The 20,341-nt window shown below is 38.8% G+C and overlaps 1 protein-coding gene and 1 pseudogene across 1 annotated transcript in view; one reads left to right on the top strand and one right to left on the bottom strand.

Moving 5' to 3' along the window:
• TAOK1 (TAO kinase 1) overlaps positions 1–20,341 on the top strand; it is a 171,301-nt gene that overhangs the window by 49,374 nt on the left and 101,586 nt on the right. The window contains exon 2 of the mRNA XM_030800351.1: positions 16,417–16,641. Coding sequence (XP_030656211.1) covers positions 16,510–16,641 — 132 coding nt within the window. The 5' untranslated portion in view covers positions 16,417–16,509. The remainder of the gene's footprint in view (positions 1–16,416; positions 16,642–20,341) is intronic.
• LOC115831693 lies at positions 10,266–10,366 on the bottom strand (annotated as a pseudogene).

Raw genomic sequence — 20,341 nt, 5'->3', positions numbered from 1 at the left:
CCAAAATACACCCTGGGAAAAGACCAGTAAAAAGAGGTCAAAAAGGACAAATCTAAATTGAAAATAACAATTTAAAAGCAATATCTTTTGCATATTGGATTAAATATTTGCTTCCTTTTGGTAATAATTCTTTTTTTTTTTTTTTTTTTTCTTTTTTATTGAGATAGTGTCTCTGACACCTAGGCTGGAGTGCAGTGGCACAATCTTGGCTCACTGCAACCTCTGCCTCCTGGGTTCAAGCGATTCTTGTGCCTCAGCCTCCTGAGTAGCTGGGACTACAGGTGTACACCACCACATCTGGCTAATTTTTGTATTTTTAGTAGAGATAGGGTTTCGCCATGTTGGCCAGGCTTGTTTCAACCACCTGACCTCAAGTGATCCACCTGCCTTGGCCTCCCAAAGTGCTGGGATTACAGGCATGAGCCACCACTCCCGACCCCTTTTGGTGATAATTCTTGCCTTACCTAAACTATAGTTAACCAAGTTGTTGTACATGTACAATGAGAACAGTTATACCAGAAGGAAAATATTTTTTTCTTGATTTCCCCTATCATATTCGTTTTATGTTGCACTGCTAAGTTACCATATTATAATATTTTATACATGTGAATATCTTGGGTATTTTAATTATTACCTTTAAATTTTCTTGAAAATCAGAAGTGGTGTGACTAAGATTTGTTTTTCTTTTTTTTTTCTTCTTTTTTTTTTCTTTTTGTGAGAGTATCTCTGTCACCAGTCTGGAGTGCAGTGGCATGATCTTGATCTTGGCTCACTGTAACCTCCCCCTCCCAGGTTCAAGTGATTTTCATGTCTCAGCCACTGGAGTAGCTGCCACCATGGCCAGCTAATTTTTTTTTTTTTTTTTTTTGGTATTTTTTCATAGAGACAGAGTTGCACATTGTTGGCCAGGCTGGTCTCAAACTCCTGGCCTCAAGTGATCCTCCTTCCTCGGCTTCCCACAGTGCTGGGATTACAGGCATTAGCCACTGCCCCCAGCTGGTTATTAGATTTTGATTACTGAGCTGAGTTCAGTAGTTTGATTTATCAGAAAATATGTTGTCATTCTTGAAAGTACTGCTACAGAACTAATAAGACCACGCTTTTGATGTAGATTTTATAACTTCTAGGTATTTGTAATACTGGTATTTGTGTTACTGATACTTTTTAATTCTCTGGAAAAAATAGTTTTAAAAGTACTTCATGTATAACTAGAACATAAGGAAGATTAAAACCATTCCTGATTTTACTACCTGGAGATCATCAGTGTTTTGGCATATTTCCTTTATTATTGCTTCTCTGCATTTTTACTGTATAGGCAGTATATAGTATAGTAGTTAAGAAGAGATTTTCTAGAATGAAACCCCTTGGGTTCAGATTTCCGTTCCACCACTTATTAGGCTGTGTAATCTTAACAGATTGCTTAATGTCTCTGAATTTTGAGTTTCACATCTATAAATTGGGGATAATAAAAGTAGATGATATTGTTTCCTGTATGTCAGGTACCTTGCTAAGTATATTATGTGTAAAATCCTACTTATTCCTCCTGACATCTTTACTTAAGTAGTACTTAAAAGTGCCTTTAAGAGGATCAAATGAAATGTAATGTACTTAGTGTAGGAGTTTTATGTATTTCCTTTTTTTTTTTTTTTTTTGAGATGGAGTCTTGCTCTATTGCCAGGCTGCAGTGCAATGGCACAATCTCGGCTCTCTGCATCCTTTGCCTCTCAGGTTCAAGCCATTCTCCTGCCTCACCCTCCCGAGTAGCTGGGATTACAGGCATGCACCACCACACCCGGCTGGCTGGTTGGCTGGCTTGCTTGCTCTGTCTGTCTGTCTGTCTGTCTATCTATCTATCTATCTATCTATCTATCTATCTATCGATCACCCGGCTGGCTGGTTGGCTGGCTTGCTTGCTCTGTCTATCTATCTATCTATCGATCGATCGATCAATCGATCGATCGGTCTGTCTGTCTGTCTGTCTGTCTGTCGTCTGTCTGTCAGTCATCTGTCTGTCGGTCGTCCGTCTGTCTACTTAACAGAGTCTCCCTCTCTCGCCCAGGCTGGAGTACAGTGGTGAGTCACCCAGACTGGAGTACAGTGGCGATATCTCAGCTCACTGCAACCTCCACCTCCCAGGTTCAAGCAATTCTCCTGCCTCAACCTCCCAACTAGCTGGGACTACAGGCACCTGCCACCACGCCCGGCTAATTTTTGTATTTTTAGTAGAGACGGGGTTACACCATGTTGGCCAGGCTGGTCTCGAGCTCCTGGCATTGTGATCCGCCCGCCTTGGCCTCCAAAAGCACTGAGATTACAGGTTTGAGCCACTGTGCCTGGCCTAATTTTTGCATTTTTAGTAGAGATGGGGTTTCATCATGTTGGCCAGGCTGGTCTTGAACTCTTGACCTCAAGTGATCTGCCTGCCTCAGCCTCTCAAAGTGTTGGGATTACAGGCCTGAGCCACCACGCCGGCCTATGTATTTCTTGAAATTGGTTTTATAGAGTATATATAACCTATTATTAACCTATTATTAAAACTTATTTCTGATTAAACTCATTAATCCATGTCTGATTAATTTTGGCATATAATGTATAAGATATAATAATGTAACTTGGCTTTTTGAAGTAGAAAACCTGGAAGTGGGAAATAAGTTTTGCATTCTATTTCAATTCTGATAAAATGAAGAAGTACTTATGCCTTTGGAACTGCCTTTATATTCTTCTTTTTTTTTTTTTTTTGAGACGAAGTCTTACTCTGTCACCCGGGCTGTAGTGCAGTGGTACGATCTCAGCTCACTGCAACCTCTGCCTCCCAGGTTCAAGCAATTCTCCTGCCTCAGCCTCCCGTGTAGCTGGGATTACAGGTGCCCAACGCTATGCCCAGCTAATTTTTTGTATTTTTATTAGAGATGGAGTTTCACCATGTTGGCCAGGCTGATCTTGGCTTCCTGACCTTCTGACTCGCCCGCCTTAGCCTCCCAAAGTGCTGGGATTACAGGCGTGAGCCAGCGTGCCCCGCCGTAACTGCCTTTATATTCTGTGGGGAAAATGGTGTGGTGGATCAGCAGTGTCTTTCTTCCATAGGTATAAGAGGATGGTATGGAGAAGACTGTTACAAAACATTCATATATGTAAGCCCAAATTTAAACATTGTTCCAATATTACATTTTTAAATTTATTTTTATTATTTTTATTTTTCGAATGTTCCAATATTACTATTTGAATATTCTATTGAAAATACCATTTTTATATGAATTTAGAGTAAAATTAGTTTGTGGATTTTTCTTTTTCTGTTCTGTTTACTATTAGAATTATGTGAGCATCAAAACAAATTTAAAAGTTTCCTACTTTTCTGTGTCGAAGTTTGCAAATACCTATAAAGCTATCTGGTTCTGGCTGGATGCAGTGGCTCATGCCTGTAATCCCAGCACTTTGGGAGGCTGAGGCGGGCGGATCACATGAGCTCAAAAGTTCGAGAATAGCGTGGGTAACATGGCAAAACCTGTTGTCAAAAATACAAAAATCAGTTGGGCGTGGTGGCACATGCCTGTAGTCCCAGCTACTTGGGAGGTGAGATGGGAAGATCCCTTGAGCCCAGAGCTCAGGAGGTCGAGGCTGCAGTGAGATCGTGGCACTGCATTTCAGCCTGCATAACAGAGTGAGGAGATCTTGTCTCAAAACAGACAAACAAATAAAGCTATCAGATTCTAAAACATGATTAGAAGTAACAGTTTGTTACTCTTTCTAATTACTGTCTAACAGGAGACAACAGTCCCACCTCTTGAGCGAGTTTTAGTAATTAATTATTTAGTTTACTGTTGTTGGACTTTAGTAATTATTTAGTCTACTGTTTAGGACTTTCCAACTTTTTATTTTGAAAAATGTAAAACTTATTGAAAAGTTGCAAGTTTAGTAAAATGAATAGCCATTATACCTTCATGAAAGCTTACCAATTCATTAACTTATTGCTCTGTAACATATATTGCTGTTACATAGACACATTTTTTTCCCTGAACCATTTGAATTAGTTGCAGAATCATGACCCTAAATACTTCAGTATGTATTGCTCAAGCACATTTTCCTGCTAAGCACAATATAATTGTGATAGGAAATTTAGCAGTGATATAGTATTCTTATCAAATATACAGTCTGTTAGATTTCCTCAATTTGTCATGATAATTTCTTTCTTTCTTTTTTTTTTTTTTTTGAGACTGAGTCTCACTCCTCTGTTGCCCAGGCTGGAGTACAGTGGGGTGATCTTGGCTCACTGCAACCTCCGCTTCCCAGCTTCAAGCAATTCTCCTGCCTCAGCCTCCTGAGTAGCTGGGATTACAGGTGCGTGCCACCATGCCTGGCTAATTTTTTTGTATTTTTAGTAGAGATAGGATTTCACCATGTGGTCAGGCTGGTCTTGAACTCCTGACCTTGTGATCTGCCCGCCTCGGCCTCCCAAAGTTCTGGGATTACAGGCATGAGCCACCGTGCCCAGCCGATAATGCCTTTTAAAGCTGGAATTTTTTTACCCAATCTGGGATTCAGTCAAAGGCCATACATTGCATATTGTTGTCTTGTCTCTTTAGTGTCCAGAACAGTTACCTGTGTATTTTTTGTCTTTAATGATGTTTTGAAGAGTCCAAGCTAGTTGTTTTACAGAATTTCTGTTTTGACAGAAAATAATTCTTGTTAGATTTTTTAGTGTGGAGTTATAGATATCTAAATAGTCCATAATTACAGGGCGAGGACTACCAATCTGTAGTCCCAGCTACTTAAGAGGCTGAGGCAGGAGAATGTCTTGAGTCCCAAGAGTTTGAATCCAGCCAGGGCAACGTAGTGAGAAAGACTCTGTCTCTTAAGAAAAAAAAAAAAAATTTTTTTTTAAGATAGTCTATAATATAATAGTGGGGAGTTATAGGTATCTAATTTGACAGTCCTACTTCCACTCCTCATCCTCAACCTAAAAGTAATCTTTTAGGAGAATGTCTTCCAGTGTATGTGTGGAATTTTTAAAAATGAACAAAAATCTTTCTACTTTGCAAAGTTGTAACACTTACAGATTTTGAGCTATGATATTAAACTTAAAAAATTCCTGCTTCACCCCTGTCTTGCATTTACCTTTTTGACATTTGAGAATAGTCACAACTCTATTTTTTTAACTTGCATTTTTAAAATTCACACAAGCAATGTTAATTTTAAGCAAAATAAACTAGAAAATTCTGATAAGGAAAATGATGAAAATAAGTCTTATATAAGTCCTAGCACTCACATAGAAAAACTGTTAACATTTTGGGTCAATACTCTTTCAAACTTGAAGGAATGTAAGTGCTTGTGAGAGAGACATTACAAGAATTTTGCGTCGTATTGTAACTCTGTGTTGTAGTCTGCTCCACAACCCCCCAAAAGTGGCTACAGTATTAAACAATGAAAGCATGGAAAAGTAGAGGTACCATATGAGCTTATTAAAAGGAAATGGCTGGAAGGAGGGGCTCTTGTCTTATCAGTCAGTATTTAGATACTTATCATATACTGTAAATAATTCTTAATGGTTATATCAATTACTTTTCTTTTTTTTTCTTTTGAGACAGAGTCTGCTCTTTGCCCAGGCTGGAGTGCAGTCCCGTGATCTCAGCTTACTGCAGCCTCTGCCTCCTGGGTTCAAGCAGTTCTCCTGCCTCAGCCTCCTGAGTAGCTGGGATTACAGGCATGTGCCACCTCACCCTGCTAATTTTTGAATTTTTAGTAGAGATGAGGTTTCACCATGTCGGTCAGGCTGGTCTCGAACTCCTGACCTCAGGTGATCTGGCCACCTTGGCCTTCTACAGTGCTGGGATTACAAGCATGAGCCACTGGCCCAGCCTGTTGAGTGTTTTTATTATGAAAGTGTGTTGCATTTTATCAAATGCGTTTTCCATATTTATCGAGATGATTGTGGGTTTTTTCCCTTCATTTTGATAAAGTGATATATTACACTGATTTCTTTTCATATGTTGAATCACCCTTGCATTCCTAGAATAAGTGCCACTTTATCATAGTGTATAATCCTTTTAACATGCTGCTGGATTCAGGTATTTTTGTTGAGGATTTTTGAGTCTATATTGATAAGGGGTATTGGTCTGTAATTTTTTCTTCTTGTGATATCTTTGTCTGGCTTTGGTATCAAGGCACTACTGGCCCATAAAATGAGTTAATTCTTATTTAAATATTTGGTAGAAGTCTGGCTTGGTGGTGCATGTCTGTAGTCCCAGACTTGGGAGACTGAGACTAGAGGATCACTTGAGCCCATGAGTTCGAGTCCACTCTGGGCAATATAGCAAGACCCCCTTCTTTAAAAAAAATTATAGAAGTCATGAATGAAGCCATCTCGTTCCAGGCTGTTTCCTCTGATAGTTTTCTGATTACTGCTTTATCAATGTCTTTACTTGTTGAAATTAGATCTAGGTCAAATGTTCTGTTTTCTTGAGTTAGTTTTGGTAGTTTGTGTGATTTTAGGAATTTGACCATTTCATCTAGATTACCTAATTTGTTGGTTGTTCATATTATTCTCATATCCTTTTTATTTCTGTAAGCTTGGTAGTAATGTCTCTGCTTTGGCCAGACACGGTGGCTCACACCTGTAATCCCAGCACTTTGGGAGGCTAAGGCAGGAGGATCACGAGGTCAAGAATCGAGACCATCCTGGCCAACATGGTGAAACCCTGTCTCTACTAAAAATACAAATAGTAGCTGGGCATGGTGGTGCGCGCCTGTAGTCCCAGCTACTCAGGAGGCTGAGGCAGGAGAATTGCTTGAACCTGGGAGGCAGAGGTTGCAGTGAGCCAAGGTCGCCGCCACTGCACTCCAGCCTGGTGACAGAGCAAGACAACGTCTCAAAAAAAAATCTCTGCTTTCATTACTAATTTTAATAATTTGAGTCTTCTATCTTTTTGTTGTTTTCTGTCTGGTTAATAGGTTTGTCTGTTTTGTTTCAAGAACCAACTTCTTGAAAGTTGGCTTTGTTGATTTTTCCGTCTTTTTTTTTTTTTTTTTTTTTTGAGACAGAGTCATCCAGGTTGGAATGCAGTGGTACAATCATGGTTTACTACAGCCTCAACCTCCCTGGCTCAAGCAATCCTCCCACCTCAACCTCCTCCCAAGTAGCTGGGACAACAGGCACATGCCACCACACCGAGCTAATTTTCACATTTTTTGTAGAGATGGGGTCTCCCTAGTTTGCTTAAGCTGGTCTTGAACTCCTAGGCTCAAGTTGTTTTCCCACCTAGGCCTCCCAAAGTGCTCGGATTATAGACCTCACCACTTACTGAGCCACTGCGCCCAGCCATTTTTTCTCTTTTTATGGTTTTTTTTCCTGTTTTTTTTTTTTTTTAATATTTTCTATTTCATTTATCACAGTTCTGCTAGCATATTTTTGTAAGTTTAGTGGCCATTTGTAACCTTATTCTTTGAATTGCCTATTTATGGAACCTATTTTTGTTATTGTTTTTTGTAGAATGCTTTATGTATTGTGGCATATGTTAACAGCACCAGGATCTCTGAACAATGTTGAATAATAAAGGTTTCTTCTTGACTGTAATGTAAATGTATTTCACCATTAAATAGGATAGTATGGTTAAGAAAGTTTCTTCATCTTTCTAGTTTACTAGGAGTAGGTAATTGTGATGTATAAGTTTCCTACAAAAATCTAGTGGTATATCCATACAATAGGATACTACTTAGCAATAAAAATGCTCACAACAGGACTGGCGTGGTGGCTCATGCCTGTAATCACAGCACTTAGGGAGGCTGAGGCGGGTGGATCACTTGAGCCCAGGAGTTTGAGACCAGCCTGGCCAACATGGTGAAACCCCGTCCCTACTAAAAATACAAATATGTAGGTAAGCCTGATTGGTCCTATAATGTCAAATTTCTTGCTGGTATTTCTCAGTTGTATTTATCGTTTCACTTATTGTTATAATTACATATGTGTGTGTGTTTGTGTGTATCTATCGAGGGAGGATATAGTAGATAGTATAATCTCTACCAATTCAGTGTAAAGAAGCAATTTTCTTTCTCTAAAGGGACTGCACATTTTACTAAATTGGCTGTTTTCTAAGCCTGAACACTTTGACTAACAGATGTAGGGAAAAGAGCTTTATAATGTTAAATCAATTGCTTAGGACCAACAATGTCCTTTTTGTGAAAATCTGAAGGCTCTTAAAAGATGGAATGCTATGACATTATCATTGTTGATTCAAGGAGCATTCCTCAAGTAATACTGAATGTGCTGTAATTGTCAGTACCTTCCCCCATCTTCTTTTTGTTGCTCTTAAATGATGTTATTGTCAATTATTTGACTATGTTTTGCAAATTTGGAACAGTTACTTAAATTCTGAAAATCCTACTTTGGTCTGAGATTTTAAAATAAATTATATTGGATTTTATTCTTGTTTTATCAGCTTTCTTGGAGATGTTTGGGTTTATGCTTGGATAAAGTGACACCACCCACAAAAATTATGTATGCCTTTCACATTTGCAAGTGTAAATAGCCTAAAAAGTGCTAGGCTTCTCTGGTCTACTTTTGTGGAACCAGGAATAAATTAGATGTCATTGGCAGTTGATGTGATTGTTAGTTTCTTTTTATTGTTCACTTTATTAGGAAGGATATGGTAAATTGCTTTAATGATATTTTCCTCTAAGAACAGATTAGATAATTTAAAAAATGTAATCTAATAGACTTTTTAAATGAAAATCGTATATGCTGTTTCATAGTACCTTTAAAAATCTTGTTACAAATATTTATATTTTTAAAACCTGATCTAGGCTGGGCATGGTGGCTCACACCGTGAGCCCAGTACTTTGGGAGGCCGAAGCGGGCAGATTACCTGAGGTCAGGAGTTCGAGACCAGCCTGGCCAACATGGTGAAATCCCGTGTCTACTAAAAATACAAAAATCAGCTAGGCATGGTGGCACACACCTGTAATCCCGGCTACGTGGGAGGCTGAGGCAGGAGAATTGCTTGAGCTCGGGAGACGGAGGTTGCAGTGAGCCAAGATGGCACCCCTGCACTCCAGCCTGGGTGACAGTGTGAGACTGTCTCAGAAAAAAAAAAAAAAAAAGCCTGATCTATAGTTTATACGCTTATATTAATTCTACATTTTGTTTGGGTATTTATGTATGTGTATTTAGCAGACTAGAAGAATTATGGAGTCTAGGATTGCTGTGAAAGCTCCTTGCTGCTGTTTCTTTCCTGTAGTTTTTTCATGACAGCTATTAAAAACGAACAAGACCTTTCTTTGTTAGTTTACATTGACAGCTCTGTTATAGCAATATTCTGAATAGGTGCAGGGCAACCAGGATGGTGCTAATAATTTTTAATAATAAAGTACTTTCAGGAACTTTAGTATGTATAGAAAAGAAGCAGTTATGCACTGGATGCTGTTAACTCTAGTCTAACAGTGTAATCATGTATTTCGGGGTTGTCTTTTGGGGGTTCTCGTGTATTTATATATTTTATTTTTTACTTTTTCCTGTCTTCTAACAATCCAGACAATATACATAGGTGTCATTGGATCTTCAGGTAATGTGAGTTCTTCGCCTTTATTCTTTTTAAAAGGCTATTTTGGCTTCTTTGGAGCTTTTGCCTTTTCATATACAGGCTAGAATCAGTTTGTTGATATCTACAGAAAATCCTGTTGGACTTTTGAGATTGTGTTGAATCTATGAATCATTGAATTTTTGGATCAGTTGGAAGAGAATTACCTCATAACAATATTGAGTCATTCAGTCCATGAATACAGTACATGTCTCCGTTTAATTAGGTTGACTTTGATTTCTTTCACCAGATTTGTATTGTTTTTACTGTATAAATTCTACCCATATATTATTAGACTTACGTTTACTCAGTTTTTTTCCCATTGCTATTTTGTACATTTTTGGGATTTTCTCTGTACACAATAATATTGTCAGTAAGTAGAGACAGTTTTCTTTCTTTCTGTTATATATGCCTTTTAGTTCTTTTTCTTGCCATATAGCACTGACTAGAACTTCTAGTACAGCGTTGATTAGGAGTGATTAGAGTGGATATCATTGCCTTCTTTTTAAATTTATTTTTTACTTTTAATTTTTGTGGGTACATAGTAGGTTTATATATTTATGGGGTACATGAGATGTTTTGAAACAAGCATGCAATGTGAAATAAGCACATATGAAGAATGGGGTATCCATCCCCCCAAGTGCTTATCCTTTGAGTTGCAAACAATCCAATTATACTCTTTAAGTTATTTTAAAATGTACAAATATGGAACACTTTACAAATTTGCATGTCATCCTTGTGCAGGGGCCATGCTAATCTTCTTATTCCAATTTTAGCATATGTGCTGCCCAAGCAAGCACCCTTCGTGTTATTTCTAATCTTTAGAGGAAAGCTTTCAGTCTTCAAGCATTAAGTATGATGTTAGCAGCAGATTTTTTGTAGATACCTTTAATAGGTTAAGGATGTTCCTTTCTATTCCTAGTTTGAGTGTTTTATCATGAATGGATGTTATCAATTTGATTTTCTGCCTCTGTTTATATTCTTTAGTGTCTAGAATGGAGTATGACAATGATTTTTCTATGCTGAACCAGCCTTGCGTTTCTAGATAAATCCTGCTTGATTGTGCTGCGGTGTCATTTTTATATATTGCTGAATTTAATCTGCTAATTTTGTTGATGATTTTTTGCTTTTATGTTGATGACTTTTGCTTTTATATTGGTCAGAAATCTTCAGTTATTGTCAGTGTTCTGAAGTCATCAATGTCATGATGGCTTCATAAAATGAATTGGGAAATGTTCTCTCTTCTAAGCTTGAAGAATTTATGTAGAATTGGTATTATTTTTTTCTTTAATGTTTAATGGAATTTGATAATGAAACTGTCTAGGCCTGGAGTTTTCTTTCATATACATATGACTAATCAGGTTACTTTCTTGAGTGACTTTTTGGGAGTTTATATCTGTCAAAATAATTTGTCCATTTCATCTGTGTTGTCAGATTTATGAGCTTACAGCTGTTCATTGTATTTCCTCATCTTTTTAATGTGTATAGGGTCTGTAGTGATATACTCTCTTTTGTTTGCATTATTGGTAATTTATGTCTGCTTGTTTTCCTTTGTTAGTTTGGCTAGAGGCCTTTCTGTCTTACTAACTTCCTTGATTCCTCCCAAATAACCAATTTTTGACTTGATTTTTTTCTCTATTGGCCTTTTGTTTTCTATTTCACTGATTTCTATTCTGTTCTTTAGTATTTCCTTCCTTATATTTACTTTTAGCTTAACTTGCTTTTTTCTTTCTTTCACACCATTCTCCTCCCTCAGCCTACCGAGTAGCTGGGACTACAGGTGTGCACTACTACGCCCAGCTAATTTTTTGTGTTTTTAGTAGACAGGGTTTCACCGTGTTAGCCAGGATGGTCTTGATCTCCTGACCTCGTGATCCACCTGCCTCGCCCTCCCAAAGTGCTGGGATTACAGGCGTGAGCCACCGCACCCAGCCTGTATTTTAGTTTTTATTCAGTTCATAATCTTTTTCTAATTTTCCTCAAAACTCCATTATTGACTCATGAGTTACTTAGAAGTATGCCATTCACTTTCCAAATGCAGTCATGCACCATGTAGCGATGTTTTCAGTCAACAGTGGACCACACATACAACCATGCTCCTATAAGATTATAGTAATTGTATTTTTACTGTACTTTTTTTTCTTTTTGAGACGGAGTTGTGCTCTTGTTGCCTAGGCTGGAGTATAGTGGCACAATCTCAGCTCATTGCAACCTCCACCTCGCAGGTTCAAGCAATTCTCCTGCTTCAGCCTCCTGAGTAGCTGGGATTACAGGCGTGCACCACTATGTCTGTCTAATTTTTAGTATTTTTAGTAGAGGCAAAGTTTCACCATGTTGGCCAGGCTAGTCTCAAACTCCTGACTATGGATGATCCACCTGCCTTAGCTTCCCAAAGTGCTGGGATTACAGGAGTCAGCCACTGTGCCTGGCCTCTTTTTTTTTTTTTTTTTTTTAAGGGAAGAGGTCTCACTTTGTTGCCCAGGCTGGAGTGCAGTGACTATTCGCAGGCATGATCAGAGTGCACTACAACCTCACACTCCTGGGCCCAAAGTGATTCTCCTGCCTGAGCCTCCTGGGTAGCTGGGACTATAGGCACCCACCACCGTGTCTGGCTTCCCCCGTTTTTAGTAACTATATTAGGGGTATTAGGATGTTGTCCATTTCTTCTCTGTTTTTCAAAACTCCACATTGTTAAGGATATTAACTCTTATGTAAGTTTCAAACTTTTTAAAAGTGTATCTTATTATTTGAGACAGGGTCTCACTGTGTCACCCAGGCTGGAGGGCAATGGCACAGTCTGCTCACTGCAGCCTTCACCTCCCAGATTCAAGCAATTCTCCCACCTCAGCCTCCCGAGTAGCTGGGACTACAGGCATGCACTACCACACCTGGCTAATTTTTGTATTTTTAGTAGAGACAGGGTTTCGCCATGTTGGTCAGGCTGGCAGGCTGGTCTCAAGCTCCTGACCTCAAGTGATCCGCCAACCTTGGCCTCCCAAAGTGATGGGATTACAGGTGTGAGCTACACCCGGCATTTTTTTTTTTTTTTTTTTTTTGAGACAGAGTGTTGCTGTGTCACCCAGGTTGCAGTGCAAGGACACGATCTTGGCTCAGGGCATCCTCTGCCTCCTGGTTTTAAGCAATTCTCCTGCCTCAGCTTCCCGAGTAGCTGGGATTACAGGTGCTTACTACCACGCCCGGCTAATTTTTGTATTTTTAGTAGAGACAGGGTTTCCCATGTTGGCCAGGCTGGTTTCGAACTCCTGACTTCAGGTGATCCACCTGCCTCGGCCAAAGTGCTGGGATTAAAGGCATGAGCCACCGCACCTGGTCTTTTTTTTTTTTTTTTTTTTTTTTTTTTTGAATTCTTACAGATGTACTTCCTGCTTTCATACCAAGTTTATCTGTTTTTTTATTATTTTTGGTGTCTTTTACTGTGTTCCTCTCAAGCTTTCTTTTTTATATTGTCAAGTATGTTTTTTTCTTACTGCTTTGCGTGTAGATCATGGATAAGTTTCTTCACACTGGTTACAAAGAAATTTACTCATATTTCCTCCCAGTACTCATATAGTTTCTTTTTTTATATTTGTATATCTGATCCCTATGTAATTCTGATGTTCAGTTCGAGGAAAAGGTATAATTTTTCTCTCACATGGCTATTAGGCTCTCTCAAAAACACATTTTTATCAAATCAATCTTTTTCCCATTGATTTGAGATGCCTTTTTTAGCCATTTAGCAGTAATGTTTATGGTAAGATATGTGATAGGCATATAACTTTTTTTTCCAAATGGATTGTCAAGTTTTCTCAACTTTTATTTCTTCTCCTTTAACTGTGTGTGTTAAATTCCAAGATAGACATACATGGGTTTGTTTCTGGGTCTTTTAGGTTATTAATTTCCTTGTCTTTTTGTTTTAGTATTTTACTCTTGTGATGGCGATAGTATTGTGTTATCCTTTGGTCTTTGGTAGAACAAGTATTTCAATTCCCTAATTATTTCTTGTCTCTCTGAATTTCTGGAAGTTGCTATCCTGCATTTTCTCTGTTCTTAACAACTTTAAAGTTTTTGTATATCATAGTCTTATGCATACTGTTTGTTCTGTAATATTTGTGGAAGTGAAATCATTTTTAGGAGTTACATAGAAGATAAGTATATTGTTTTATTCAGCAATATTTGTATAATAACTGTAGATGGTAAGGGGTAGAAGCTGGAGAGATGATACAAAAATAAATGAGACGCATTGTGCCTGCTTGTTTAGGAAAGAGAGAGTTAAATAATTGCAATGTAACACGGTAAATGCTGCAAGATGCTTTGGGGGGAGCATAAAGGGAGAATGACTGACTCTTCCTAATAAAGATTTTGCAAACATTATGACATTTAATCTAAATCTTGAAAGACTTTGGGAATTTGTTAGGTAGATAAGAAAGAAGATGCAGATCATGGACCCAGCTAGAAAATTTTAATGTAAAATAATTCTTTTAATAAGGGTACTAAAACTTAATCATTCAAAATTCTTAACTGCGGTCTTAAGTAACACTGAAGTTTGTTTTTTTTTTAATGGTTTGATTAATTGAAAATTAATACTTTATATGGAATTTAGTTCAGCTTACTCAGTTTAGGGATGAGAAGTTAAGTGACTTTGCTATGGTCACATATTCTTGGAAGAACTGTGATTGAGACTGCTCCAGGGAACTTCTAGAACAGGGAAATTGGTAAAAGTATATGGGGCAGCCTTGGATATATATTAGAAATTGAATGCAAATTAACAATTTATATATTTTTTATTGCAGTGTGGTGTTAATTTAGGGAGGTACAAAAGACATATAAATGTATTTTATATAGTTACAAAGAAGTTTTCTAGCAAGAATTAAAATTGCTTCAGTTACTTGACAAGAATTGGTTGGAGCTGTTTTTTTCTCTTAAAAGTCTGATGAAATCAGGCCAGGTGTGGTTTCTCATGCCTGTAATCCCAGCACTTTGGGAGGCCGAGGCAGGCGGATCACTTGAGGTCAAGAGTTCAAGACCAGCCTGACCAACATGGTGAATCCCCATCTCTACTAAAAATACAAAAATTAGCCAGGGGCGGTGGTGCACGCCTGTAGTCCCAGCTACTTGGGAGGCTAAGGCAGGAGAATTGCTTGAACCTGGGAGATGGGTATTGCAGTGAGCTGAGATTGTGCCATTGCACTCCAGCGTGGGTGACAGAGTGAGACTCCCTCTCAAAAAACGAAAAAAAAAAAAAGCATGATGAAATCAATTTTGAAGTTTTTAAAAATTGTTGAATTTGAGCAAGTTATTAAAAGAAAATAGCTAACACTTACTATAGTGCTTATGCCAGAGTATTACTCTATGCTTTCATTTATTAACACATTTAACCCTCCCGATTACACTGTGAAGTAGATTATTTCCTCCTTCCTTCCTTTCCCTTTTCTTTTCTTTCCTTTCCTTTTTCATTTCCTTTCTCCTTTCCTTTCCTTTCTTTCATCTAACAAACAGGGTCTGTCTCTCTCTCTTGCCCAGGCAGGAATGCCATGGGGTGATCATCACTCACTGTAACCTCGAACCCCTGGGCACAAGTGATCCTCCCACCTCAGTCTCCCAAGTAGCTAGGACTATAGGAGCACACCACACCACCCAGCTAATTTTGTCATTTTTTTATGTGGGAAGATCTTGCTTTGTTGTCCAAGCTGGTCTCAAGCTCCTGGCCTCAAGTGATCCTTGCACTTTGACCTCTCAAAATGCTTGGATTACAGGTGTGAACTTTCACACCTGGCCTATATTCATTTTACAGATTAGGAAAATGATACTACCTAATTTCAGAACTAGTGTTGCTGGGATTCCTATCCAGCAGTGTCATTCCAGAGTCCAGGTTCTGAAGCCTCATAATTATGACATCCAGTTTTGTTTTGTTTTGTTTTGTTTTGAGACAGGATCTCACCCTGTTGCCCAGGCTGGAGTGCAGTGGTGTGATCATAGCTCACTGCAACCTTGACCTCCTGAACTCCGGTGATCCTTCCGCCTTAGCCGCCGAAGTAGCTGGGACTATAAGTGCATGACACCACTCTTGGCTAATTTTTTAAATTTTTTTTTGTAGAGACAGGGTCTTACCATATTACCCAAGCTGGTCATGAACTCCTGGTCTCAAGCGATCCTCCTGCCTTGACCTTCCAAAGAGCTGAGATTACAGGCATGAGCCACTGAGTCTGGCTATGACAGCCAGTATTAAAACTGGGTAATCTGATATAAAGGAATTGATAGGACAACTGCCAGGAAATTTTCTGGTTATCTGTATTTCTACTTATTTAATGAAACAGTTGATAAAGGGCATATTTTAATGTGAATCAGGTGAATTAAGTTTATGGAGAAACAGTTGTCTGTGTGAAATACATTACTTTCTCCCACTATATTTTTCTTTGAATGTCTGTTAGAGTTGATTAATACACTAGCATACGGTATCTGAAGAGAAAAGGAAGTTTTCTGTTGTCAGAAATACTGTGGGCACATCTTGTGTTATTGTGTATTTTTAAAATAGTCTCTTTTATATTATCTTCTCTATTGATGAGATAACTGCATCAGAAGTGGATAAATTTTTAAGTATTGACTTAGAAAACCTCCCAAGATACAAAGATTATCTCATTTTTTTGAAGTGCCGTATAGTAGGAATCTGTTTTTGAAGTACTATGGTGTTTATGATGATGAAACAGGTTTAGGAGCTACTGCAGTAGTACCCACACTGCCTTTTCAGTGAAATTCTAGACATGAGATAGATTTGTAGATCAGTATATGACCTTATACTAATTATTCTTAGCAGTTTTTGCCTTTTCTGACTTTTTTTTCTATTTTTCTACAGTAGTTTATGCCAACGTGACTTCATTCATACAGATGAACCAAGGATCGGGATAGCAGTATAAAATTAGAATCAGACAGCTGACTGCTCAGCAGGATGCCATCAACTAACAGAGCAGGCAGCCTGAAGGACCCTGAAATTGCAGAGCTCTTCTTCAAAGAAGACCCAGAGAAGCTCTTCACAGATCTCAGAGAAATTGGCCATGGAAGCTTTGGAGCAGTGTATTTTGTAAGTGTTAATGGCTTGATGTCAGTGACTAGCATTTACTTAATGTCCACTCCTGACAGAGCAAAATATAGTAATGAAAAGAGATACGGGCCATAGTCATTTCATAGTCACTTGCATAGGGGGAAGAGAGAGAGAGCGCGAGAGCAAGAGCGTGGGTGAGTGTGTGTGTGTAAAATTCAAATATGAAAATAGTTTTATTTATTGAACTTCTTGGATTATTGAAAAAATGAGAAAGAATATTATTTTGTGGGCCAGGCTTGGTGGCTCACACCTGTAATCCTAGCACTTTGGGAGGCAAGGTTGGGTGGATCACTTGAGTCCAGGAGTTTGAGACCACCCTAGGCAACATGGTGAAACCCTGCCTCTACAAAAAATACAAAACTTGGCCAGGTGTGATGGTGCACACCTGTAGTTCCAGGTACTCAGGAGGCTGAGGCCAGAGAATCACCTGAGCCCAAGAGGCAGAGGTTGCAGTGAGCCGAGATTGTACCACTGCATTTCAGCCTGGGCGACAGAGCAGATCCTGTCACAAAAAATAAATAAATAAATAAATAAACGAATGAAAGAAAGAAAAAGAAAAAAATTATTTTGCTTTAACTTATGTGTTACTTTTTTAGAATTCTTAGCACACCTTTTTTATGAGTCTCATGGCTTGCATTGCTGTAGAGTTAAATACTGCAGAACACAGACTTTCACTGATTTCTACTTCTGTAAAGTCCCATTCAGAGTCAATCTTAGTCTTGTGGAGGTCTAGGATTATTATTTCACAGATATACCAAAGTCTGTTTCTTTTATATGCATTTGCGTGTGCGTGTGAATTAAAAAAAATTATCAAGTTTGCTGTTTTATTTTTTAACATTTGCACAAACATTACCACCATCTACTTCTAAAACATTTTCATCACCCAAAATAGAAACTATATCCATTGACAGTAACTCCCATTTCACCCTCCACCCATCCCCTGGTACCTGTAATCTCCCTTCGTCTCAATGAATTTGCTTAGATATTTCTAGATATTCATAGAAATGGAGTCAAACAATATTTATTCTTTTCTTTCTAGCTTATATTATTTAACTGATTGTTTTTGAGCTTCATCCATATTGCAGTATCTGTGAGAACTTCTTTACAGCTGAATAATATTCCACTGTATATATAAACCATAATTTGTTTATCTGTACATCTGTTGATGAACACATGGGTTGTTTCCACTTTTGACTATTGTGAATGATGCTGCCATGAACATTGATGTGTATCTGGTTGAGTCCCTGTTTTCAATTTTGAGTATTTACCTAGGAGTGGATTTGCAGGTTCCTACAGTATTCTGTGTTTGTTTGTGGGACTGCCAAACTGCACCACAGCAGCTGCACCAGTCTTTGTTCTATGTCTATGGATTTACCTATTCTGGATACTTCATAAAAAAGAAATTGTACAATATTTGACATTTTGTTTCTGGCTTACTTTTTTTTTTTTTTTTTTTGAGATGGAGTCTCACCCAGGCTGGGGTGCAGTGGCGCGATCTCGGCTCACCACAAGCTCCACCTCCCGAGTTCACGCCATTCTCCTGCCTCAGCCTCCCGAGTAGCTGTGACTACAGGCACCCGCCACCATGCCCGGCTAATTTTTTGTATTTTTAGTGGAGACAGGGTTTCACCATGTTAGCCAGGATGGTCTCGATCTCCTATAGGCACGTGCCACTAACCCCTGGCTAATTTTTGTATTTTTAGTAGAGACGGGGTTTTGCCATGTTGGCCAGGCTGGTCTCGAACTCCCGATCTCAAGTGATCCTCTTGCCTTAGCCTCCCAAAGTGCTGGGATTACAGGTGTGAGCCACCACACCTGGCCTATTCTGAGTTAGATTTTTTGTTTTGTTTTGTTTTTGTTGTTTTGAGACGGAGCGTCGCTCTGTTGCCCAGGCTGGAGTGCAGTGGTGCGTTCTCAGCTCACTGCAACCTCCGCCTCTCGGGTTCAAGCAATTCTCCTACCTCAACCTCTCGAGTAGCTGGGATTACAGGTGCATGCCACCATGCCTAGCTATATTTTGAGTTAGTTTTTATATATGGTATGAGGTAGAGGTCTAACTTCATTCACTTAGTTGTTTTTTTTTTTTTTTTTTTTTGAGACAAGGTCTCTCACTCTGTTGCCCAGGCTGGAGTGCAACAGAGTCATCACGGCTCACTACGTCCTCAGCCTCCCTGGGCTCAGGTGTTCCTCCCACCTCAGCCTCCAGAGTAGCTGGGACCACAAGCGTGCACCACCAGGCCCAGCTAATTTTTTTGCTTTTTTTTTTTTTGGAAATGGGGTTTTGCTATGTTGCCTAGGCTGGTGTTGAAATCCTGGGCACAAGCAGTCCACCCACCTTGGCCTCTCAAAAGTGCTGGGATTATAGGTGTGAGCCACCACACCTGGCCCCAACTTCATTCTTTTGTGTGAGTAAATCCAGTTTTCCCCGTACATCTGTTAAAGAGACTGTTATTTCCCCCATTGAATTGTCTTGGCATCCTTGTCAAATCAGTTGATCATATTTCATAGATTAATTTCTGATCTCTTAATTCTATTCCATTTATCTATATGTCTATCTTTATGTAGTACCACACCATTTTGATGATTGTAGCGTTGTGGTAAGTTTGAGATCAAGAGGTTTTATTCCTCCAACTTTGTTATTCTTCTTAAGGTTTGCTTCAGAGCTCCTTGAAATTTCATGTGAATTTGAGGATTGGCTTTTTTTTTTATTATTATTACCACTTTCCAGTTGCCATGGCTTTTTTATTTCTGCAAAAAAAGACTTAGAATTTTGATAGGGATTGTGTTGACTGTATAAATCACTTTTGGTAGATCTATAGCTCACTATCTTAGTAATATTAAGTCTTCTAATCCATGAACACAGAATGTCTTTCTAAACATTTATTTATATCTTTAATTTATTTGAGCATTACTTTGCATTTAGTTGCAACTGTTTCACCTCCATGCAACTTATTCTTAGGTTTTTTTTTTTTTTTTTGAGATGGAGTCTCTCTGTCGCCCAGGTTAGAGTGCAGTGGCATGATCTCGGCTCACTGCAACCTCGGCCTCCCGGGTTGAAATGATTCTCCTGCCTCAGCCTCTCAAGTAGCTGGGACTACAGGCGCATGCCACCACGCCCAGCTAAATTTTTATATTTTTAGTAGAGACGGGGTTTCAGTGTGTTAGCCAGGATGGTGTTTTTTGTTTTTTGTTGAGACAGAGTCTTGCTTTGTCACCCAGGCTGGAGTACAGTGGCACGATCTTTGCTCACTGCAACCTTGGCCTCCCAGGTGATTCTCCTGCCTCAGCCTCCTAAGTTGCTGGAATTACAGGCACACACCACCACACTCGGCTAATTTTTGTATTTTTAGTAGAGACAGGGTTTCACCATGTTGGCCAGGCTGTTCCCGAACTCCTGACCTCAAGTGATCTGCCTGCCTCAGCCTCCCAAAGTGCTTGGATTACAGGTGTGAGCCACTGCATCTGGTCATTCCTACCTTTTTTATTCTTTTAGATGCTAGTGTAAGTGGAATTACTTTCTTAATTCCGTTTGAAATTGTTCATTGCTGATGTATAGAAACATAGCTGTTTTTTGTATCTTCATCTTGTACCCTACAACTCTGCTGAATTTGTATGTTCTAGTATCTTTTTGTTGGATTCTTTGAAATTTGTACATACAATATTATATCATTTGCAAATG

Source organism: Nomascus leucogenys, chromosome 19 (assembly GCF_006542625.1).
Source record: "Nomascus leucogenys isolate Asia chromosome 19, Asia_NLE_v1, whole genome shotgun sequence".
NCBI lineage: Eukaryota > Metazoa > Chordata > Mammalia > Primates > Hylobatidae > Nomascus > Nomascus leucogenys.
This window is presented reverse-complemented; position numbering and strand designations above follow the sequence as displayed.